General features: G+C 53.4%; 3 protein-coding genes across 3 annotated transcripts; 2 read left to right on the forward strand and 1 right to left on the reverse strand.

Moving 5' to 3' along the window:
* Nucleotides 1-924: 924 nt before the first annotated feature.
* SF3A1 (splicing factor 3a subunit 1) lies at nucleotides 925-14,306 on the reverse strand. The gene is made up of 16 exons (XM_041420287.1): nucleotides 14,110-14,306; nucleotides 12,003-12,115; nucleotides 10,642-10,846; nucleotides 9,198-9,455; nucleotides 8,685-8,759; nucleotides 8,049-8,199; nucleotides 7,442-7,635; nucleotides 6,722-6,839; nucleotides 6,441-6,626; nucleotides 6,010-6,131; nucleotides 5,588-5,830; nucleotides 4,766-4,976; nucleotides 3,891-4,045; nucleotides 2,833-2,934; nucleotides 2,608-2,679; nucleotides 925-1,580 (listed from the first exon to the last, which is right to left on the reverse strand). The coding sequence occupies exons 1-16, from the start codon at nucleotides 14,173-14,175 to the stop codon at nucleotides 1,479-1,481; spliced, it is 2,373 nt and encodes a 790-aa protein (XP_041276221.1). The 5' UTR covers nucleotides 14,176-14,306; the 3' UTR covers nucleotides 925-1,478.
* Nucleotides 14,307-14,392: 86 nt separating this feature from the next.
* CCDC157 (coiled-coil domain containing 157) lies at nucleotides 14,393-14,971 on the forward strand. The gene has a single exon (XM_041420289.1). The coding sequence runs from the start codon at nucleotides 14,720-14,722 to the stop codon at nucleotides 14,969-14,971; it is 252 nt and encodes an 83-aa protein (XP_041276223.1). The 5' UTR covers nucleotides 14,393-14,719.
* A 1,945-nt stretch (nucleotides 14,972-16,916) lies between these two features.
* Nucleotides 16,917-21,590, forward strand: LOC121344391 (coiled-coil domain-containing protein 157-like). The gene is made up of 8 exons (XM_041420288.1): nucleotides 16,917-17,867; nucleotides 18,200-18,277; nucleotides 18,993-19,183; nucleotides 19,286-19,453; nucleotides 19,921-20,089; nucleotides 20,455-20,594; nucleotides 20,868-20,929; nucleotides 21,007-21,590. The coding sequence occupies exons 1-8, from the start codon at nucleotides 17,129-17,131 to the stop codon at nucleotides 21,206-21,208; spliced, it is 1,749 nt and encodes a 582-aa protein (XP_041276222.1). The 5' UTR covers nucleotides 16,917-17,128; the 3' UTR covers nucleotides 21,209-21,590.
* The last annotated feature ends 106 nt before the right edge of the window (nucleotides 21,591-21,696 follow it).

A 21,696-nucleotide genomic window follows, 5' to 3' on the forward strand; every position in this document is an offset into this window, starting at 1 on the left:
GCCCCGGATACAAACACAACTTCTCCATTTCAGAGCTCTCTTGGCAGTTTTTTTCTATCCGCTCTGGAAAACCCCGCTCACTGCCTGTTTTCTCCAGGATTGTACCTATTGTCTGGTTTTGAAGAGAGAAGGGAAGTGATTGCCCTGCCTTCCTGCAGGGCAGGAGCACCCTGCACCCACCACCCAGCCACACGCTCCGGATTCCTGCAGCAGGGAGGGCAGCAGGCTGTGACAGGGACAGTGGGGACCTGCCAGAGACAACAGCTGGACACTGTGGCCAGGGAATGCTGGCCACCTGGGCTGGGCCAGTGCCAGCCACCTTCCCCACAGCCACAGGGCTTCCTCCTGAACCCAGAGGATGCAGGCTCTTCCCTCCTGCTTCATCCCTCTCTCCCCTCCTAAGCACGGAATAAGGTAAACAGGATGTTCCTACACTGCCTGACCATGACTAAAAATATATATAATAATAAATGTATGGCTTTGGGTTACCCAAAAAAAAACCAGACGTGCCCAAATTCCAGACACCTGCCTCTTCCTGGGTACCTAATTCCACAGATTAACTTTGCTGTGTTGTATTTCTATCAAACACTGACTGAAGGCCCAGGAATCATCTGTTTTCCAGATCCAGATGCTCTCCAGGACCAAGAGATCCCAGCTGCAGGATATAATTGTTAAATCACATTTTCCAATAAAATTCTTGCTGAGTTCAGAGTATTTTCCCCCGCTTCACACACAGACATAAGCATTCCTTCAGGAATGACTGAGGAACACCAGGGCAACTTCAACAAGCCCCTTTTCTTGTAGCTTTTCCCAGAAATTAAGAGGATTTCCTATTGTAAACTGCTTAATTACAAATCCTGATGTATTTCCCCATCCGGGTGCTCCAAAACCAGGCACGTCTCCATTAAAAACCCCAAATCCAAGGAAGGAGAGCTGCATGTTTATTGAAACAAATCACAGGCTGTCCAGAGCAGACCCAGACCTCCTTTATCACAGGAACAGCAACACAAGTTCATGCCAAGGGAGGAAAAACTTCCAGGTCAGGGTCCATACAAGATCCAAGACAGGGAAAGAACAAGAACAAGGGGGTTAATAAGTGTGTGGAGAAGAAGTTTTCAATTAGCAGGAGGTTAAATGAAGCAGTGAGTGCTGAGGGCAGACAGATGATGCTCCTGGCCACCATAAATCCCTCAAAGATGGATCTAAACTAAGCTGGGCATGACCTTGATGATGTCTTTTCCCAAGGGGATTCAAGGGAGAGCCTGCACTCAGGCAAAGCGTTGATCACTACAGACTACTCACTACACTGACACATTTTGGGACTCCATCAGCTTCTCATCAGTGGGGATCAGAGTCTCTCTGTTCAAACTGCTGCTGGGGGGGCAGTGGATGCAGTCCCCAAAAGGCCAGAATGGAAACAGGAATGGGAGGGCTGGGGTTACAACAGGGACACGTTACGTCTCAGGGCTCCACACCTCCTATTTCTTCCTGCCTCCTCTCTCTTTGAGTGCCAGGTGAATCAGAGAGCCACTCGTCATGTTGTAATAAGCCAGGGAGTTGGAATCCTTGATAAAGATGCCCTGAGGGGAGGAGAAAAGGATAAAAAAAACCACGAAAGATCAGTCAGAGCACAAACCTCAGTGCTGCCTTCCCACAGAATCCCACCTAGATCCCAATCCCTCTGGCTGTACACTCAGAGCAGGGGGATGACAGAACACTGCAGACTTCAAAGACCCCAGAGAGATTCCAGAGTCCCAGGTGGACACTGGAGGTGGGTACAGAATCCTAGAATGGTTTGGGACCCTAAAGATCCCCCCATCCACCCCTCTTGCCATGGGCTGGGACACTTCCCACTAGACCAGCCAATACAGACAATGTGGCTCCTGCAACACACAGATAAAGAGTCACCACAAGAGGAGTTACTCAGGCTCCACTCTTGCCCCACCTTTTTTTTTTTTCCCTTAAAAATAATCAGCTCAGCTCCCCTTCTTGTTAAGGGTTAACAGAGTATCTGCCCACAGATGAACTCTGAGGAGGTAAGTGCACAAAGTTCACTGCTTAGGCAGCAGGTTGTGCCTGCCTGGGCACATGCATGACTGGAAATAAGTCATTAAAAAGGCACGGGGCTTTTCTCACAGCTCTGGCTCCCAGAGAAAGAGAGAGTGAGTTCTTCTCTTCCCTGGAAAAAGCCTTCCCTGAGCTGCCAGGGTTCCAAAGCACGCTCGCCCACCTCCTGGAGCACACAGCAGAGCTGTGGGAGCAGGCTGCTGCAGTTAAATGTCAAAAAAAAAAAAAAAACCCAAAAAAACAACCCAAAACAAACTCTAATAAAACAAGAGGCTGATTTCAGAGAAAGCCACACCAAGTTTGGAGGACTCATCTGCAGCAGCAACAATGTGAAAATCTAATGATTTTATCACCTATTAAAAGCCTGTCCTGCTGTAACAGAGGGCAGATCTGTCACAGCTGTGCTGTGCAGGCAGGAAAAACATTCCCTTTGCTCTTCCAGTATCTCATAGTGCATTAAATTATAATTTTTCTTTGTAAAAAAGTCATGTGAGAGAATGCACTGAAGAAACAACCAGCATTTGAAGGCCTTATACCCACCTCATATTGCAGCTTCTGCTTCCCTGCTGGCATCCCTGTGGCCTCGTGGATCTTAACCTTTATAACAGACACCTGGGGAGGAACAAAGGGCTCCTTCAGTGCTTTTGTCCCAGTCCTGCTCCCCAGCCCCGTGGAGTGGCAGTGTGGGGAGCAGGCTGAGCACCCAGCTGCTGCTCTGACAGGCAGCACACGGAGCAGGACAGGGCAGGAGGATGAGCTACATGCCTGGTCTGAGAGGGGCAGGGTGAACACCAGCACTTGGCCATTCAGCTTCCATTCCGTCTTGTCCTGCATGTTGGGGACCTGGACTTTGACCGTGACCGGGCCCTGTGGGAAAACACAGATAAAGTCTCTCAGGGCTGTGATAGCACAGCAGCAGACTAAGTGTTCATTTCCATATCTTGGCTCCTCAGTAAACACACTGAAATGTGTTTACAAGTTACTCCACTGCTCCCACAATAAAACATTTGGTTGGATTTCTCTTCCTTTTGTGTGCCATCTATCGAGCACCACATGCGCTGGCGGTGTCACAGGGTGAGGGTATGAAGCCCTGAGCAGGAGACAGCTTCTCTGTGCACATGAAACCACAGAATCACATTGGTTTGGGTTGGAAAGGACCTTAAAGTCCACCCAGTCCCATCCCCTGCCATGGCCAGAGGACACCTTCCACTACCCCAGGGTGCTCCAAGCCCCATCCAACCAAGGACACTTCCAAGGATGGGGCAGCCACAGCTTCTCTGAGCACCCTGTGCCAGGGACTCAGCACCCTCACAGGGAACAATTCCTTTCCAGTATCTAAATCTCCTCTTTTACTTTAAATATTCCCAGAAAAACCATACAGCCCTTCCTAAGGATTTAAAACTCCTCCTGTGACACTGGCACTCCTCAGAAAGGAACAGAGGCTCACATTTAGCTCACCTTGGTATGGAATACACCACATTACCCTACTATCATGCTGGCATTGATACTCTAATCTCTTTGCATCTCCAGCTTAGCCCTCCTCTCTTTAAAAGCTCATTAGCAACTTTAGTTCTTCTCTGCATTACAACCTACCTCTCACTGCCCTTAATTACAGAAGAGCATTATCCCATCCTATGTAGCTCTTCCCAATAAGAGACAAAAGAGTTTGGTTTGCTCCAAATGATCCGGAATGATAAAGAAAGGAGAAACCTCAGGAAGTCCATTTCTTGCCAGGTATTTCTGCCCCTCTGTGCAGGGAATTGGCTTTACAGCCCCTCTGGAGCTAGTGTGGAGGAGCCCAGGACTCTGACCCACACATGTACCTTGTTCCTGCGCAGAAATTCCTCCTCTGGAATCAGGCTGTCCTCACTCTTCAGTTTCTTGGAGACTGGCTCATCCTCCATGGGTGGCGGGGGGTGGACAGGAGGCATCGGAGCTGGGGACGGGACCGGAGCCACGGGAGGAGCAGGGACAAAGGCTGGAACGGATGGGGGACACACAGCACAACCTACAGTCACCTCCTGAGTGCACAGCAAACACCCCCTCACAACAAAAACGCTTTGAGCAGAGCAGCACAGGCTGAAAATAAATGCCACAATACATGGAGGAAGTTACAACCAACAGCAACATGCAAACTTCAAACATTCAGAGAGCTCTTCTATTGGGAAGCATTCCAGGAAGAGATAACAAGGCATGCGAGCTTCCTGCAGATCTTGCAAAAAAAGAGAACATGCTCTCAGTTTGGCAGGCAGCAGTGCCAGCTCCTCCAGTTAGGGAAGAAAAGAGGACGAAAAAAAGGAAGAATTGCTTCTTACATCATGCTTTTTAACTTCAAAGCACCTAATGAGGAGAAGGGCCAGCAAACAGCTTTTCCTCCAGCAGCAGCAGCTTCTGTAAGGAGCTGCAACACCCACTGAGGTGCTGGCAGCTTCTCTTTACCCTGCATTCTTAATTTTCACCCGGGCAGGCTCCTGGGGCCACAGGACTCCTGGCATTTCATGGTGCAGGAAGAGCCTTGAGCCCAAAAGCAGCACTAGGTAAGCCATACCAAACACCCCCAAACTCTTAACAACACAACTTAGCGCCTGCTATCCCAGTTACACACCAGAACCAAGGCACAGGAGGAAAAAGGCTCCAAACCAAAGCCCACTCTAAAGGAATTACCAGACAATTCCCCGGGAAAATTGAAGCCACTGACCTGTGGGGACGATCATGGGGGGCGGGCGGGGGCTCATGATGGGGGGAGCAGAGGGGGGCATGGGCACCACGTTGATGCGTGGGGTGTGGATGATGGGAGGCATGGGGGTGGCTATGACGGATCCCGGGGGCAGCCGCACCACGGACGTCATGGGGGGACGAGGCATGACCGGCACTGCAGAGACCACGGCGGCGCGGACGGGAGGAGGCATCTGGGGAGAGAAGGTGAAGCTCCTCAGCAGGAATGCCCAGGGCTGGCACAGCCCCAGTTAAAATAACAGGGAAACACAGAACCACGGGTTCTGCTGCCCGAAGACTTGCAGGGAGCCTTAGTGGCCCCACCACATGGGCAACCCAAGCTGCTCTGAACAGGCACAGAAGCCTCATTAACAGATTAAAGGGGTTCCCCTCCTTCCCTCCCTGCCTTGGGATCAGACCTCCAGGCACTTAGTTCCTTTGCTAAATTGCTGTTTGGGACTCACAGCAGATCCCTTCTTACCTTGGGCTGCTTTTGTCCAACATCACTCTACACCTACAAAGTTCCCCAAACATCCCTTTCTTAGCCATATTCTGTGCCTCCAAAATCCCACTACCCAGCTGATCCCAGTCTTTTTGACACCTCTAAGGTAAAAACCTCCACCTAAGTATTATATTCCATTTTTAACAGCAAGTTCAATATGGTTCCTCTAATATTTCCAAACTACTCTTAAACCACAAACTTCCCACAAAATCTTCTTCCATGCCAGCACCCTTGCCCTCCATCAGGACCCCTCCTAATCAACTACAGCCCCAGTAATTGGCTTCTGAGAGCTCAAACACTCACGGTGGGTGGACGAGGTACAGATGTGATGGGCTGGGCACTGGCAGGGGGGTTGGAGGCTGAGGAAGGAGGGGGTGGCTGGGGTATCTCATTGGGTTTGCTGGGCCCAATCTTCTCCTTGCTGTCATCCTCTGGCACCAGTCCCTTGGCCTTGTGAATGGCTTCAATTTGCTCTTGCAGAGTGATATTGGCCTGAGCAGCCTGCTGTGTGCGGGCCATGCTGCCTGAGTGGCCATCCCAGGTCACCTGAGAGAGTAAAATAAAAAAATTAACCCAACCTGGCCAGACTGCAAAGAAATCCAGAGAGCTTGATAGAAAGAAAAAAATTCAAGACTCTTGTGACTCTGAGCATTCACAATGCTACAGGGACCTATTATAAAAAGAACTCCAACCAATCAAACACAAATTCCCAATTTCCACTCTACCTTTTCCTCTGGTTTCTGGATCTCTTCTTCACCAATCTTTTTACCAATGGCAGTCTCCTCTACACCAAAGATATCAGTACGACGCTCTGCCAGCTGCTTCAGGCTGCTCTCAATATCCAAACCTGAGGGAAAAAGAGCAATTCTTATCCCAAGGAATACAACCAAGCCTCTCACTGATCTATTATTTGACACCTAGTGGCCAAGCGATGCTCTTTTCACACAGAATATTCTGAGTCAGAAAGGACAACAAGAACCTTTAAAGTCCAACTCCTGTCCCCTTTTTTTTTTTTTTGAAAGATACTGCCAGCAACAAACAGCTGACAAACACTCCCATCTCACTGTCACAGAAAGGACATCACACAGAGCTACATTTCAGATGGTCCTGCTCAGTGGGGGCAGGGAGGGGCTGTGCAATCAATGCTCAAGCTGACCTGGGGCATAGACCTCGTCATCACTCTGCTTCTCCCGGATGGATCGATCCCGCTGCTCCAGCCACCGGGGATCCAGGAGCCCAATCCTCATGTGCTCCTGCATTTTACTGGCAGGAATCTTTTCTCCAGTGATGGGAGACACCAGGTACTCATCCGGAGCCGGCGCGGGTGGCAACGGTTTTGATGCTAGGAGAACAAAACCACAGCATTGGTTCAGTCTAGAAACAAATGGTTTGGGATTCTTCAGGAAGAAATAAAGGTGGGCTTCTAGTCTGATTTACCTTTGGGATCGTAATCTTTCCGCACAATGACCTGATCCGGTGTGGGAGGGAGTGGGGGTGGCATCGGGGTTTCTGGAGGAGGAGGAACCTTCTGACCTTCATCTTCATCATCTGACCCCTTATTGAAAAGGAAACAAAAATCACAACCAAGTTCCAGTGGTCAAATTCCTTTGAAAGAGACATAAAATCCTACACAGTGCTGGAAGAACAGATTACACAGCTTGGAAGCAATGGAGCTGTACTGGACACCTATGGCATACTGGCTCCTCTGGACCATGATTCAGAAATTCAGCAGCCCCAGAAGAGGAAGCACATATTCCTCAGCTTCTACACTACAGCAGCCCTGCGCACAGGGGCTTACAGTTAACCACACTCTTGTTCCCTGTTACCAGAAAAACAGCTTACAGTGGGCAGAGGCTAAGATGAGTCATCTTTCAGTGCTCCAGACTCTGGGCACAAAAATGCCTGAAAGACTTAAAACCACAGAAATATAAAATCTACACCACCGGGTGCCAAGATTACTGGATTTCTCTCTTGTAACTTGTATTGTCATGGAAAACATTAAAAAAACAACCTTATTCCAGCAGTAACAGGTTGTTTGGAGATGTCATCAGAGGGAAATTTCATTTCCTCAAGAAACTGAAGAACTATTTACAGTGAAAGTGGGGACCATCATAAACCACATAAACTTTAGGGGACAAAATCCTATTGTCCAGTTACCTCATCCATATCCTGCACTTGTGTGTCCTGATCCAGCTGGGCTGGAGGCTCATCTGTTTTCTCTTGCTTTTCATCTTCCTCATCTGATTCCACCTCCATCTCCACCTCCTCACTTTCCCCAAACTTCTCGTAACGCTCCTGGATCAGGATTCGAGCTCCCAGCTCTTCTGGAGTGGTGGGAGGAGGGAAATTCCCTACAATGCAGAAAACAGAGCTTCTGTTTTTCTATTCCATTTCATTACTCAACACACGCTGACAGAAATACCAGTTCTTCAACAGCAAGCAGTGGCAACAAAATCCTTGGCAGCCAGAGGATATGGAAGGGAATGGATGGAGTCTACACAAACACCAGCATGACACATGAAGAAAAAGTGACTTATAAATGGAAGCACTACTAGAAAGTGGGACAAGCTCTGCTGTCCTGGTGGAAATGGAGAAGTGGACATTACTGCAGTCCTGGACTTCCTTCAAGGAGAACGTCAGTGACTCCAGAGAAAAACAACAGCCCTGCAAGACGTCAGCGTAAGGCTGTAAAGGCTGTACAGCCAATGTCTGCCTAAAAATGGCACTTCAGGACACACTTCCTGACAACATTTAACATCGGTACCTTGCTCGCTGGGCTGGAAGTCAACTGTTTCCACAACCACAAAGTCGTGCCAGTCAATCTGGGCATAAGCAACACGCTCTTTCTCCTTCTCCTCCTCTTCCTTCTTTCTCTCTCGCTCCTGGAACTTGGCCCACTCCACTCTGTAATAGACCTGCAGGAGCAGCCAGAGCACAGTGTCAGACAAGGAACAGCACAGCCATCTCAATGCGGGTTTGCAAATGAAAGGAAGAACAGGTGGAGCAGTGTCAGGCTGAGATCAGGGAAAGGCTCTTCCCCAGAGGGTGCTGGCACTGCCCAGGCTCCCCAGGGATGGACAGGGTGGGGTTGTTGGGGGGTCTGGGCAGGGCTAGAGTGGGACTGGATGATAGGATCCTTCCCACTCAGGATATTCCAGGATTCCACTCTGTAAGCACATGGAAATGGGGTTGTGCAGTATCTCTGTGCTGCCACAAACTACCCCCAATATGAACATCAACCGCAGCTTAAAGCAACTTTGAAGCCCCTGTATTCGAGTGACAGCAAGTGACACATCCATTTTCTTCTCTATCTGCTGCCAACAAGCCACAAACATGCAAAGAGAAAAAATCAAAACATGACCAAATGCTTCAGCATTTTTGCAAATCTTTTCTGGAATACCTGATCCAGGACTTCCTTGGGATTTTCAGCCTCCTTCTTGAGCTTGAGAAGTAAGCCCTTTGGTGGAATCAAGATCTGAAACACATTTTGCATGACAGTTGGTGACAGTTCTCTGTGCCAAAGCCTCTTTCAGAGCAATTATTCCCTTTCCATGCTGCTAAAAATACCAGCAGACCCTCAGGTCATATTTATTCTACTGCAGCCCTCTCACTGCTTACTGCTCCTTCAAAATATTCACTTGTGATCTTCCAATTACCCTCCAGATTTAAAAAACAAAACAAACAAACAAACAAAAAAAAACACGACAAAAACAAACAAAAAAACCCCAAAACTTCACTGAGATTACAATAGTGTGTGGTACATTTAGCCCAATGTATTCAGCTCAATATCCACTCTGAAGAGTAGGATTTAAAGGATGGATTCCTGAATATTTCCAACCTGGCTGGTTTGCAGACCTTCATCAGCCCTCTGAACTCATTCCTGCTGTGGAAGGAATCACCCTGCTTGGAGTACCTTTGTGTACTGCTCCACCAGCTTGGTGAAGTAGTTGAAGAGGCTGTGCTGGGGACGAAGGAAATCAAACTGGTAATTCCTCTGCTCCTTCTGCATGAGCTGGGTGAGGAACTGCCTCCCATTGCGGGCCACGAACTGCGCCGTGAGCTTCACCACGTCCAGGTCGAAGGCCGAGATGGACGGAGGGTCCGCGATGAACTCGAACTCGGGCGGGGGCTCCTTGGGCACCACGGTCTCCTGGATCACCTGGGCCTGCACCTGCAGGGAGAACACACAGCCCAGTGACCTCCTGATGCCTTGGGAAGGCTGACCTAGAACAGAGGCTAGGCAGAGCTGAAGGATAAAGCAGGGATTTGTTAAGAGGCCTCAAATAAATTCACCTTGGGCAGCACAACCCAAAATGGCCACCTAATGGATGGCAGGTCACAGTGTCTCTCACTTTTACAAGTTTTGGTCCATTTGCATACTGGTGTTAATTGCACAATTACAGCTTTAGCCATGAAGTCCCATCCTTCTTGTTGTCTCTCTTTGGGGCACCGCTGTTTGTGCTCTTGGGCCTGAAATTTGGATCATTTGTCCTTGGTCCCCAGCTAGAGAAGGAATTGCTTTGTCTCCCTGCTCTGTGAAGAGAGTTCACCATCCCCTAATATGAAGCCCAGATTTATACACTAAAGCAGAACAGAATCTGAAAAATACAAAAGCTAAAACCTGAGGCATCACCTGCAAGGAACGGTCAGCAAACACTCAGGACAATCTTTTTTCCCCTCCAGCTGCTGCAGGAAAGCAATGCCAGTTGCCATCCTGGCAGGTGCAAGGATGAGAAATCATCAGGTATAACTTAATACTATTAAAAATGTTGTTCCAACAGCAAACAAATCTGGAATGTATCAGGACTTTGCTATAGGCCTCCCAGGGCCAGCAGTGTGGCTGCTGGCCATGCCAAGCATGGAAAAGCCTTGGTTTCACTTCATGCCCTTTTCCCACCCAGAATTTAAAGGCACAGCTGAACATTTTGTACCCCAAGTTTTAAGGGGAGGTCAACCCTTCTGGCAGGAAAAGTTTCTACAAAATAGTGCATGGAACCAGGCCAAACAGAACTCCAAGGGATTCCCAAGGCTTGCCTCTGCCACATCCAGTCCAAGTGATCCCCAGTGTAAGTACTTTGTAAGTCAATACAGAGCTAAATTTAATTAACATGGACCAACTAAACTGTATATTGGCAATTTCAAACAACTTTGAGTTACTGGCACCTGGGAGATGCACATCTGCATCAAAACAAAGCCCCAGCCACTCAACTCCAAGCCTGTCACTGCAGGCATTTTGACAACTGTACAACCAACTGCTCCTTCTTGACTTTCAAGCTTCCTTGCTTCTCAATCCCAGGCTGTGACACGACCCCACAGTGGCCAAATTCTTCCCCAAAGGGATGAAAAGGAACACTCACCTTCTGTGGGAGCTGCTGCTGGGCACTCTGCTGCTGCTGCATGACCTTGGGGATGGCAGCTGAGGGCTCCTGGGCTTTGCCCTCCTTGAACTCGCTGACCTTGTGCCGGTAGTAGGCATGGTAAGGGTCGTTGGGGTTCAGGAAGTTGAACTTGGGGTTATTTATTTCATTCTGACGAATTCGGGCTTCAAATTCTGGACCATTTCTGGGGAGCACGAAAAAAAATTGTTCAGATCATCAACTCAAGGGTAAATGTCTCTTTCAGACGAGGGCATATTGAGGCACCAGCCCCTTGGAAGATCATTTTCTCTCTCACATGTGAGGAGTTTCTCTCTCAGTGGCTCCCACCCAGCTGGGCACACACAAGTTAGATGCAATTGTGCCCTAATTTTGTCTTTAATGTGAATATTAAAAATTCACACTCACAAGTGTTCCAGTCACATCTGTCTGCACTCAAACATCATTTCCACCACTGGCTGAAGTTATGAAGCATGAAGTTTACAAGTTACCTACTACACCAATTTTATCTGCTCTATGAACAAGTTCTCAAGAATAATCAGTTCCAGAATGACCACATAAGGGGAAAAAAAAAAAAAAAAAAAAAAAAGAAAAAAACCACCGTGTTCAGTTCCAGAACGACCACATAAGGGAAAAAAAAAAAATAAGCAGGTAAACATCAGCCTGTGCAGGCACTGACCAGCCCAGAGAGCTGCATTTAGGAGCCCCAGTCCAGGTTACTTCCCATCCTCCCTAAAGCATGAGCCAGTTATTTCAGAGCAGTTTGAGAGAATCCCCAGCTGCCACAGGGTGTTCCTCTTTGTATTCTCTGGATATCTCCCAGCCTCATTTAAAACATTCCACCTCCTCCAAAAGAGGAGGTCTCTGCAATCCCAAAGGATAAACACAGTCCCTTATGCTCAGAAGCAGCCAACACTCCTTGGCAGCACTTTAGAGATGAGTTACACAATAAGGGTTTGCCTGGAGCAGCATTCAGTAATTCTCTGAAGCCAAACCCCACCACATTTGAGCAATAAAACACAGCCATGACTCCGGTACCAAGGCTCCCTTTGCACCTGGAATTTGGTTTCCCCTTCAGATCATTCAGAAAGGCCCTGCTACCCAGTTATTGCACCACCCACTGCACATCTGAACACAGATTTTATTTATTTACTACCAGTTTCTCCAGCAAAGGCTGTCTTACACCCTCTTCAGTACAATACTGTTGTTTCTTTTCCAGTCTCAATCCTTAAAATCCTTCATGCAAAACCACAAAGCTGGGACCTGCTTCAGCTTCTAGAGCTGCACTGAACAGCAGAAGCATGAAAACCCCAGGAGAGAGAGACACCAGCAGTGCCACTTACCTGGCTACAAAGCTGGCAGTCTTGTCCACGATATTCCTGACCTCTGGAGGAGGGTAAATAATTCCCACCACAGGCTTGGCTGGTGCTGCTTCCTCTTTAGGCTCCTCCTCTGGCTGTAATAAAGAGTTTCGTTGCAAAAGGTGAAGGGGAGTCAGGATCAGGCATCCCAAACACACTCCCAAAGGCACACAGGAACCTTTATCCATCCTCCTCCTCAGCCCCTCAGTCACTGAAGGGTTGAAGAATCTGGATCATCCATCCCACCAATCCCTTGGCTTCTCAGGGGCACCTGCTGCAGGAGCAGGGGCAGCAGGACAGGGAGGGTGCCCCCATGGGAACCACAACAACTTTCACTGTACCAGCCTCGACCCCAAGGCTGTTTTTAAACGCGGAGCCAGGAGTTTCCAGTAACATTTCCAGGAATAACTCATCATTCCTCACCAGCTGTGGAAGTTCTGAACCTTCCTAGGGGCCTGTGGGACCTGAATTACCAACTCCACATTAAAAAGTCACAGCTTTTAATGCCACTGTAGTTGCAAGAGAAGCTGTTTTGAAGAGAAAATTTCCAACAGTGTTTTTTCCTCACTGATGTTACAGGAGGAGCCAAACTAAACTCCCAGAAGCCTCCCTGTGGATAGCTCTGTGTTCCAGTAGCAGGAGCTGCTTTTGCAGGATACTAAAGATGCTGCTAGGCAGCTTCCAAGAAAAGGTGTTATAAACCAGGACAGATCTGCTGGAAATGTTTATAATCCTAACAGGGATGGTCAGGGATAACTTAAAATCCAGGCAGAGCTCCCAGCTCTGCCAAATCCATGGAAAATCCAAGCCAGAAAATGTTCTCAGGTCAAACTGGTCCCTGGCAGTGCCCAAGGCCAGGCTGGACAGGGCTTGGAGCAGCCTGGGATGGTGGAAGGTGTCCCTGTCCTGGCAGGGGTGGAATGGGATGGGCTTTAAGGTCCCTCCCACTGCAAACCATTCCATAAAACACAACCCTAACAAAGTCTGTCAAGAGAAAGGCACCAGGAACACTTCTAGTTTTTATTCCCACTCCCTCAGAACACCATCTTGAGGAGCTGAAGGATGGGGCAACAACACACTTGAAATATTTTATTTAACAGTGATGCTGAGTTGCCTTGGTAACATCTCTGCATAAAAGTCACTGGGTTTTTGGGGGAGAATCACAATTTTCAAAGTTTCTCAGTGAGAGCAGCTCCCTGTCAGCTCCAAGGTTGCTGATGCTGCTGTGTAAGAGTCAGGACAGCAGCTCCAGCTCTGTGGGAGCTGTATCCCACCCCAGGAATACATGAGGAATGAATATTCCCACCTCTGGCTGCAAAGAACATGAATATGGCCAAGAGAGAAAGGATTTGAGAGGGTGCTGGGACACCCAGCCCTGCCACGCTTCTTCAGACTTTTAATCCTTCCACAAACCATTCCTGGAGCCAGGGCAGCTCCCCCAGCTCCTGGCATCCCACACTCACTGCAACCACAGCCCCGGGACACTGCCAGGGAAGGGCTCAGCTCCTGCCCAGCCCCAGCAGGATCCTGCTGTCTCCAAGGAATCCTGGAATGGTTTGGGCGGGAGGGCAACCTAGAGCTCATCTCATCCCACCCCTGCCATGGGCAGGGACACCTCCCACTGCCCCAGGCTCCGGGCCTTGGGCACTGCCAGGGATCCAGGGGCAGCCACAGCTGCTCTGGGCCCCCTGTGCCAGGGCCTGCCCACCCTCCCAGGGAGCAATTCCTAATTCCCAATATCCCATCCATCCCTGCCCTCTGGCAGTGGGAAGCCATTCCCTGTGTCCTGTCCCTCCATCCCTTGTCCCCAGTCCCTCTGCAGCTCTCCTGGAGCCCCTTCAGGCCCTGCAAGGGGCTCTGAGCTCTCCCTGGAGCCTTCTCCTCTCCAGGTGAGCACCCCCAGCTCTCCAGCCTGGCTCCAGAGCAGAGGAGCTCCAGCCCAGGTGGGCTCTCACCCGAGCGGGGCACAGGGGTCAATGCAGCGCTCCGGACGAAACCGCAGCGCCCCCAAGCCCAGCCCGGTCCGTGAGGGCCCCACTCGCACACCCCCGCGGTTCGCGCCATTCCCCGCTCCCCTCCCCTCCCTCACCGGTTTGCTCTCGGCGGGGGGCGCGGGCTGCGCCGGAGGCACAGCTTGCACGGGTCCGGCGGGCATGGCGCTGCCGGGGCCGGGGGCTCCGCGCCGGGCGGGGCCGATCGAGGGGCGGGCGAGGCTCGGTCCGGAGCAGCCGCGGCGCCGGCACCGACGGGGGCGAAATGGCGGCGGCGGGCACCGTGCCGCGCGTGCGCGCCGGAAGTGACGCAACGCCGGCGGGGGCGCAGGCCCAGATTGGCGGGAAGTGGGTGGGCACAGGGCGCGCGCGCCCGCTGTGGGATGTACCATTAGAGTCCCGTGGGGGGGGCGCCCAAAGTAGGAATGCACCACTGTGGCGCGGGAGGGGCGTAGTTGCCATGGCGACAGGGCTGGGACGCCGAGGCCTAGCGCAGCTCCCGGGCCCCGCGCTTCTTCTCCGCGGTTGCTGCTGATTCCTCCGATCCCCCCGGTTGCCTCCGGTTCCCCAGCACTCCTGGAGACCGCCGGGCCCGGGAGCTACCGTGCCGGTCCGTCTCCAGCAGCCTGTCCCGGTAGGGCGTCCCCTCCCTCCCAGGCTCGGTGACCTTGTGGCCCCGTTGTTCCCGGGCCGTGTCCCCCCCGCACCATGGCGCACCTCCTGGGCCACCGCGGCTGCATGGAGAGCCTGCAGGCCGACCTGCGGGACCTGCAGGCCGCCATCGCCGACGTGTGCTCCCGGGCCGGCGCCGTGCACTTTCCCTCCTGGAAGTTCCCCGACAAGCTGTCCTGCGAGCTGGACATTGCGGCGCTGCTGCAGCGCTACAGGCACAGCGACAGCGAGCCCGAGTTCAGCCAGCACGCACACGTGGTGCTGCTGGAGCTGCTCATAGACAGGTGAGAGGCACCGCGGGGAAGGGCAGCTGTGCGTCTGAGCTTATCCTCATCCCGGCGAAGGTTTCGGGCACTTCAGATCAGAGAGAACTCAAAGCTGTTAGAGAGCATCCAGATGAGGGCTGACAGGGTGGCAGGGTTGAGGGTGAGAGCACCTGGTCTGTTCAGCTGGAACAGAGAAGACTGAGTCTGATCTCAGCGGGGCTGCAGCTCCTCCCTGGGGACAGCTCTGATCTCTGTGACCAGGGATGGGATTCAACGAACGGCTGGAGCTGTGCCAGGGAGGTTTGGGCTGGATATCAGGAAAAGGTTCTTCCCCCAGAGGGTGCTCAGGCACTGAACAAGTTCCCCAGGGAATGATCACAGAATCAGCTGGGTTGGAAAAAAACCTTGGAGATAATCAAGTGCAACTTCTGACATAACACCACCTTATCAATAAAACCATGGCACCAAGTGCCACATCACGGCCCCGAGGCTGCCAGAGCTCCAGGAGCCTTTGGCCAATGCTCTCAGGCACAGGGTGGGTTTGTTGGGGTGTCTGTGAAGGGCCAGGAGTTGGACTGGATGATCCGTGGGTCCCTTCCAGCTCAGGATATCCCCTGATTTTATGAAGTCTTTTGGGTGCTTTGTTCCCCAACTATTTCCATGATGAGCAGTGACAGCAACATGGCCTTATGCCCTGCTGAGCTTTAAAACCCAACTCCTTTCCCTGCTTAGAGCTCCCAGCACAAACTGGCCACAAAGAAGCCGAGCCAGAGGTGGAGCAGATGGGACAGGCTTGTTAAACTGCCTCCCAAAACCTTGGAAACACTCGGACACAGCTGCATCGACAGCCCGGGCAGGCCAAAGCCCCTTTTGCAGTCTGGGTGAAATAAATACAGCTCTGGTTTAAAAAACAAGCCATTCCCACTGAGCTGTTGGCCCTAAAAGTCAGGATTTGCAGCAGCACGGGTGCCCCAAATCTTTGGGGGGGCTTAATGACAGCCTCTCGGAGTGGCTGCTCCATGAAGTGATCCACGCCGGGGCAATCCCGGGAGCAGCAATCCCACCCTCCTGCATCCCACCGCTTTGTCCGGGTGATGGGAGCGGTAAACTGCCTCCCAAAACCTTGGAAACACTCGGACACAGCCCTGGCAGGCCAAAGCCCCTTTTGCAGTCTGGGTGAAATAAATACAGCTCTGGTTTAAAAGACAAGCCATTCCCACTGAGCTGTTGGCCCTAAAAGTCAGGATTTGCAGCAGCACGGGTGCCCCAAATCTTTGGGGGGGCTTAATGACAGCCTCTCGGAGTGGCTGCTCCATGAAGTGATCCACGCCGGGGCAATCCCGGGAGCAGCAATCCCACCCTCCTGCATCCCACCGCTTTGTCCGGGTGATGGGAGCGGGCCGCCCTCCCTGCCCCAGCCGGCATCCCCAGCTCCAGGCCGTGTTTTCCCGTCGGGACAGGCTGCTGCTGCTGCTGCAGAGCTTCACGGGCTACGCGGACGCGGTGCTGAGCGGGCGGGCGGTGCCGCCGGCGCGGGGCCCGGGGCCCTGCATGTCCGCGGGGCTCACGGCCAGGACCTTCTGGAGCGCCATGCTGAAACTCGGGGCCTTCTGCCAGCGGCTCCGCGACCAGGTGGGACATTTGGGGACGTCCCATGAGCTGAGTCACTCCCCTCTCCCCCCCCCGGATTTGGATCGTGGTCCTTCTCAACACCCTGAGGCCACGCCAGATGTGCGTGCACCCTCTGAGTGCTGGCCCCTGTGTCACACATCTGTCCCCTCCCAGCCTGAGTCCCTTCCCTCCGCCCCTCCCAGCTCTGCCACTGCATCCGTCCTGCTCCAGGATCTCTGGAGCTGGGCTGTGTCTAGGGCTTGGAAAACATTCTCCTACTGCCAAAATGCTGCAGTTCTGCTGATCCCACTGTGGATCTGAGCTGACTCAAGACAGTGAAATAATTGGTGGTAAAAACAACCTCTCCTGCATTTTATTTTCCCCAAAATGATCTTTCTCAAGGAAGAGTCTCACAACAATCCATGTGGCAAAACCAGTAGGCAGTGCAGGGGGTGGGACAGAAGGGATGGTGGGGAGTTGGGGAGTAGGTTTTGCTGCTGAGGCTTCCCCGTGGTCACTGTCCCTTGGCTGCATTGCTGTCCTATCACCACACCTGATTTAGGCTTTTATGGGTCATTTCCACTTTGATCTGGGCTCTGGTTTTGTTCTGTGTTCTCTCCTTCGGGAGAAGGGTTGCAGGTGGGAGATCCCCACACAGCAATCCACTCCACCCTCTGCTCCCCAGGCTGGGAAATATCAGGAGCACCTGAAATGCTTGCCAGAAGTTTTGGAGCCAGGAACTCCCCCGGAGGCTGCCCAGCCGACTTCTGTGTGCCCAAATCCGAGTGTGCAGCCCAGGGCTGGCCCCAGCCTGGCTCCGAGCACCCGCAGTGTCCCCACGCAGACGCCGGGGTCACCCCTGGGCTCCTGTGACACCTGCTCCGGCGCCCAGGCCAGCCTCCGCGAGGTGGGCAGAGCCATCACCAGCATCTGCCAGAGCCAGAACATCCCTTCAGCTCTCAGCAAATTCCAGGAGGTGCTGGAGGACAGTGCCGGGAGAAGGAACCTCTCTGCAACAGACATGAGCTACTGGGCCTCGGAGCAGAGCAAGGACCTCTCCCGGATCAACAAACACCTCCAGGAGCTGCTGCAGCAGGTGAACCCCGTGAAGGCTGAGCTGGAAGAGATGGGCAAACAGAAGAAGAAGCTGCAGAAACAGATTGAGGACTTTTCCAGGAAGCTGCAGGTAGAGAAGGACACCCAAGCAGAGCAGCAGAAGAAGGCTGAGCAGAGCTTGAAAGCCAAGGAAAAGGAGTATTCCAAGGCTGTGGCCAGGCTGGAGCAGGACAAGGACGACCTCAGGAGAGGTAGAGAACTGTTCCCAGCTGTTCCCAACATCCCCTCTGTCCTGGGTTGACACCCTCCCAGGCCCAGGGGCATTTGCAGGAAGAACAGAGTCCATGGGCAAATTTTGGCCCCACCACAACCAGCAGGGCCTTTTGTAGGTGCTGGGGGATTTTCCCCGATGTGAGGCCAATCCTGGGTAGTGGGAGCTGGTTGTGTGTGTCCTATCACGCTCTCCTCCCTAGTTACAGAGCACAATCACTGCATGAAAACACTTTGGTGTGGCTGTTTGCTGCCCCTTGGTTTAGTTGTTTTTGAAGAACTGATTAATGAGAGGAGTTTTGTGCTGGTTTAGGAGCTGCTCTGCTGGAGGAGCGACTCTCAGCCCTGAAGGAGGAGCTGGCAGCAAAGGAGGTGGCTGTGCAGGAGCTGGGTAAGGGGCTCACCCAGGGGCTCAGCCAGCTCACCTGGCCTCATGAGTGTTTCACACCCCTGCAGCCCCCAGCACTCTCCAGACTGAGCTGTAGAGCTGTGGGGATGGGCAGAGGATGGGCTTCCTTCACAGCAGCACCCCAGCATCACCCAGTGCCAGAGTGGGATGATGCTGGTGGAGGTTTGAGGGGTCACAGGCCTCCTGTCAGACCTGCCTCCCTTTGCCAGGGCTTGTGGAGGGCATGGGGTGCCCCTGAACCACAGAATCATGGACTGGTTTGCATGGGCAGAGACATTAAAGCCCATCCCATTTCACCCCCTGCCATGGCCAGGGACACCTTCCACTGTCCTAGGCTGCTCCAAACCCCATCCAGCCTGGCCTTGGGCACTGCCAGGGATCCAGGGGCAGCCAGAGCTTCTCTGGGCACCCTGTGCCAGGGCCTGCCCACCCTCCCAGGAAATAATCTCTTCCCCCTGTCCCATCTAACCCTGCCCTCTGGCAGTGGCCATTGCCCCTAATTCTGTCACTACAGGCCCTTGTCCCAAGCTCCTCTCCAGCTCTTTTGGAGCCCCTTTAGGCACTGGAAAGGGTTCCTAAGTTCTCTCTGGAGCTTTCTATTCTCCAGGCTGAGCACCCCCATCCCTCTCATCATATCCATGGTCCTCCAGCCTCTCTCCCCTGCCCAGCCTGGGCCATGGTGGCTGTGTCTTCCCAGAGCTCTCCAAGACCACCTTGCTGGAGGAGATGAGGACCACAATGGTGGCCCAGAGCCAGGTGCTGGAGTTAGAGGAGAAGGTGCAGGTGCTCACAGGCCAGAGGGACAGCCTGGAGCAGGAGCTGAGTGCCAGCAGCATGCAGCTGGAGAAGGAGAAGGTCCGTGTGGAGAGCATGTTCCGGCACGAGGAGGTATGGCTGGCTCCGGAGCCGTGGGACAGCTGAGCTGCTGCTGCTGTCAGGGCTGTGAGGAATGGGTGCCACAGCCCCACACAGGCTCACCCCCCACCACAGTCCCTGCAGGCCAAGCAGAGGACCCTGCTGCAGCAGCTGGACAGCCTGGACCAGGAGCGTGAGGAGCTGCAGGCCAGCCTGGGAGAGGCCGAGGAGGACAAGGCCCGGCTGGTGGAGCAGCTGGAGCAGAGCCAGGAGCAGAGTGGGAAACAGCTCCAGGCACAGCAGGTGAGTGCTGGTACCCAGGTGTGGGACACAGCCTGTGCCACAGGGCTGTCAGGAGCCACACGCTGCCCTGCCCACACCCACACCCACAGCCAGTTTTCCCAGGAGGGATACTCTGGGACCTAGGGTGACATTGCCACATGGCCACAACCTCATGGGATTCCCTGGGGAAGAGGCCTCCCCCTCCACCCTCTGCCATATGAGTCTCTGGTTGAGTCAGGTCAGAGGAGAGCAGCAGGAAAGGACATCTTGAGGTGCTATCACATCTCCAGTGTTCTGGTTTTTGACACCTGGACACACTGCACACTTTGTGGTTGGTGTTCCAGGGATCTCACAGCTAAAACCCTGCACATTGTCCACTTCCAACTGCCATAGGACATCCTTATCATCAGGGAAGAGTGGGAGCTTTTCCATGAGAGACCAAATCCTCATTCTTGCAAACTTCATCTCCTCCCCACTGTGCCACGCAGGAGCTGCTGGACACGCTGCAGCAGGAGAAGCTGGCACTGGAGCAATCCATCCTGGAGCTGCAGGCAAACACATCCCGGCTGCAGGAACAGGCACAGGAGCTGAGGGAGCGGGAAAGGCTCCTGGTGTTCTTCCCCGATCTCCACACGCCCACTGAGACGCCGTTTGAGAGTAAGGGAGCAGATGGAAGCACAGTGGGTTTGTGCCTTGGGGTCTCCAGAGCTCCCAGGGGATCCTGCTGGCCCCAGACACTCCGTTTGTCCCACTGATACCCAGGAAGGGCTCAGACCCCGTGCAAAGCTGTGACCATCCCAACGTGCTTCCCTGCAGGGGTACTGTGCATCCCACACAGGGCCAGCACATAGAGCAGGACCAGGACATGGCAGAGCTTCCTTTGCCCACAGGGCTTGGGGTCCCAGCTGTCACCTCCCAGGCTGTGCTGCTGCTCCCTGCCCGGGGCAAGCAGGAGAGGTGCCCACGCCTCTGAGCAGACAGGCAGCAGCAGCAGGCTGGGCTCTGTTGGATTTTGTTTGCAGGCAGTGGGAACTTTACAGAGGACATGAAGAGTCAGCTCCAGGCCAACAAGATCCGGATCGAGGTGCTGGAGCGGGAGAACGCGCAGCTCGAGGCTCTGCTCGCCAAGGTGAAGGCAGCAGCTGAGCAGGGCGTGCTCAAGGTGAGCTGGCTGCCACAGGGGTGGGTGCTGTGTATCCCAAAACTACCCCATGGCCCCCAGACATCCTATGGGGACCCCAGGAGGGCCAAGCCCAAGCTCCTCATGCTGCTGGGAGGTTGCTCTGGTTTAACTGGCATTGCCTGAGGTGCCCAGGGCTGGTTCCAGCTCCTTTCCATGCCTGTGGCCATAGTGCCACCAGTTGTGATGGCCAAGGGGTGTGATTGGAGCTGAAGCTGGTTGGGGGGAAATTTCACCTCCTCTTCCTTTCCCCAGCTCGTCCCACAGGCCCAGCTGGGGTCCCAGCTCCACAGGGAGGCCAGCAGGGAGGACACTGGGTGAGTAGGAACCCAGGGGAAGGAGCTGGGGGCGGGTTCCCTGCTCTTCCTCCCCTTTGACTGCTTCCACCCTGCAGGCGGCTCAGCAGCGGGAGCAGCAGGGACAGCACAGGAATGTCAGGAAGCATTGACAAGGCCTGGCACAGAGCTCCCAGCAGCCAGCACTCCAAGAAACTCCGGGCAGAGCCCACACCCCAGGCCAAACCGTGCCTCACGCTCCCAGTGCGACGCCTGGGGCTTGGCCTCCCCTCACTCCACACCGGGGCTCACCGCAAATAAACACGGATCAGTCTGAATTTCCTGACAGAGAAATTGTTCCACCAGCAGCCACCTGCCCTGCCCAGGGGACCTCGTTACCTGTTCTTTGTGCGTCAGGAAGGGAAACCTGGGCTCTGCCTGGTTCCTTGGGGAGCTGCTTTAGGGACGTTCCTGGGCACTGGGATCAGTCGCTCATGGCTACGCTGCTGCTGGAGTCCTCAGAAGAGCCCTGGGGCTGATGCCAGGGCACAGCGTGTGCTAGCTCCTGCCAGGAACCATTCCCAAGAGGGGACTGGGATGTGGCCACACTTGGAAGAGGAAAGCTGAGCTGGCCTGGGATGAGAGGAGTCTGAACCACCCTCAGCCCACCAGCACAGGCATAACCTGGGAAAGTTATTCCCCCCTCCATGAGCACCGAGGGGCTGGGAACCGCCGAGTCACTGGCACAGGCTGGCCCTGACCTCTGAGCTGCATCCCCAGCACTATGAGCCCCATGCAAGCCCCACACA

The sequence above is a fragment of the Onychostruthus taczanowskii genome, unplaced genomic scaffold, assembly GCF_017590055.1.
Source record: "Onychostruthus taczanowskii isolate IOZ18803 unplaced genomic scaffold, ASM1759005v1 scaffold64, whole genome shotgun sequence".
NCBI lineage: Eukaryota > Metazoa > Chordata > Aves > Passeriformes > Passeridae > Onychostruthus > Onychostruthus taczanowskii.

Excerpts from the sequence above, each read along its gene's own strand:
- LOC121344391 (XM_041420288.1), top strand. The coding sequence starts at position 17,129 with ATGGGTCATTTCCACTTTGATCTGGGCTCTGGTTTTGTTCTGTGTTCT. Across the intron at positions 18,278-18,992 it reads GGTGGCTGTGCAGGAGCTGG|AGCTCTCCAAGACCACCTTG; the intron begins GTAAGGGGCTCA and ends GTGTCTTCCCAG. Across the intron at positions 20,930-21,006 it reads GCCAGCAGGGAGGACACTGG|GCGGCTCAGCAGCGGGAGCA; the intron begins GTGAGTAGGAAC and ends TCCACCCTGCAG.
- SF3A1 (XM_041420287.1), bottom strand. The coding sequence starts at position 14,175 with ATGCCCGCCGGACCCGTGCAAGCTGTGCCTCCGGCGCAGCCCGCGCCC. Across the intron at positions 9,456-10,641 it reads AGCAGCAGCTCCCACAGAAG|GTGCAGGCCCAGGTGATCCA; the intron begins GTGAGTGTTCCT and ends TTCTCCCTGCAG. Across the intron at positions 7,636-8,048 it reads CTTCCAGCCCAGCGAGCAAG|GGAATTTCCCTCCTCCCACC; the intron begins GTACCGATGTTA and ends TCTGCATTGTAG.
- CCDC157 (XM_041420289.1), top strand. The coding sequence starts at position 14,720 with ATGGCGCACCTCCTGGGCCACCGCGGCTGCATGGAGAGCCTGCAGGCC.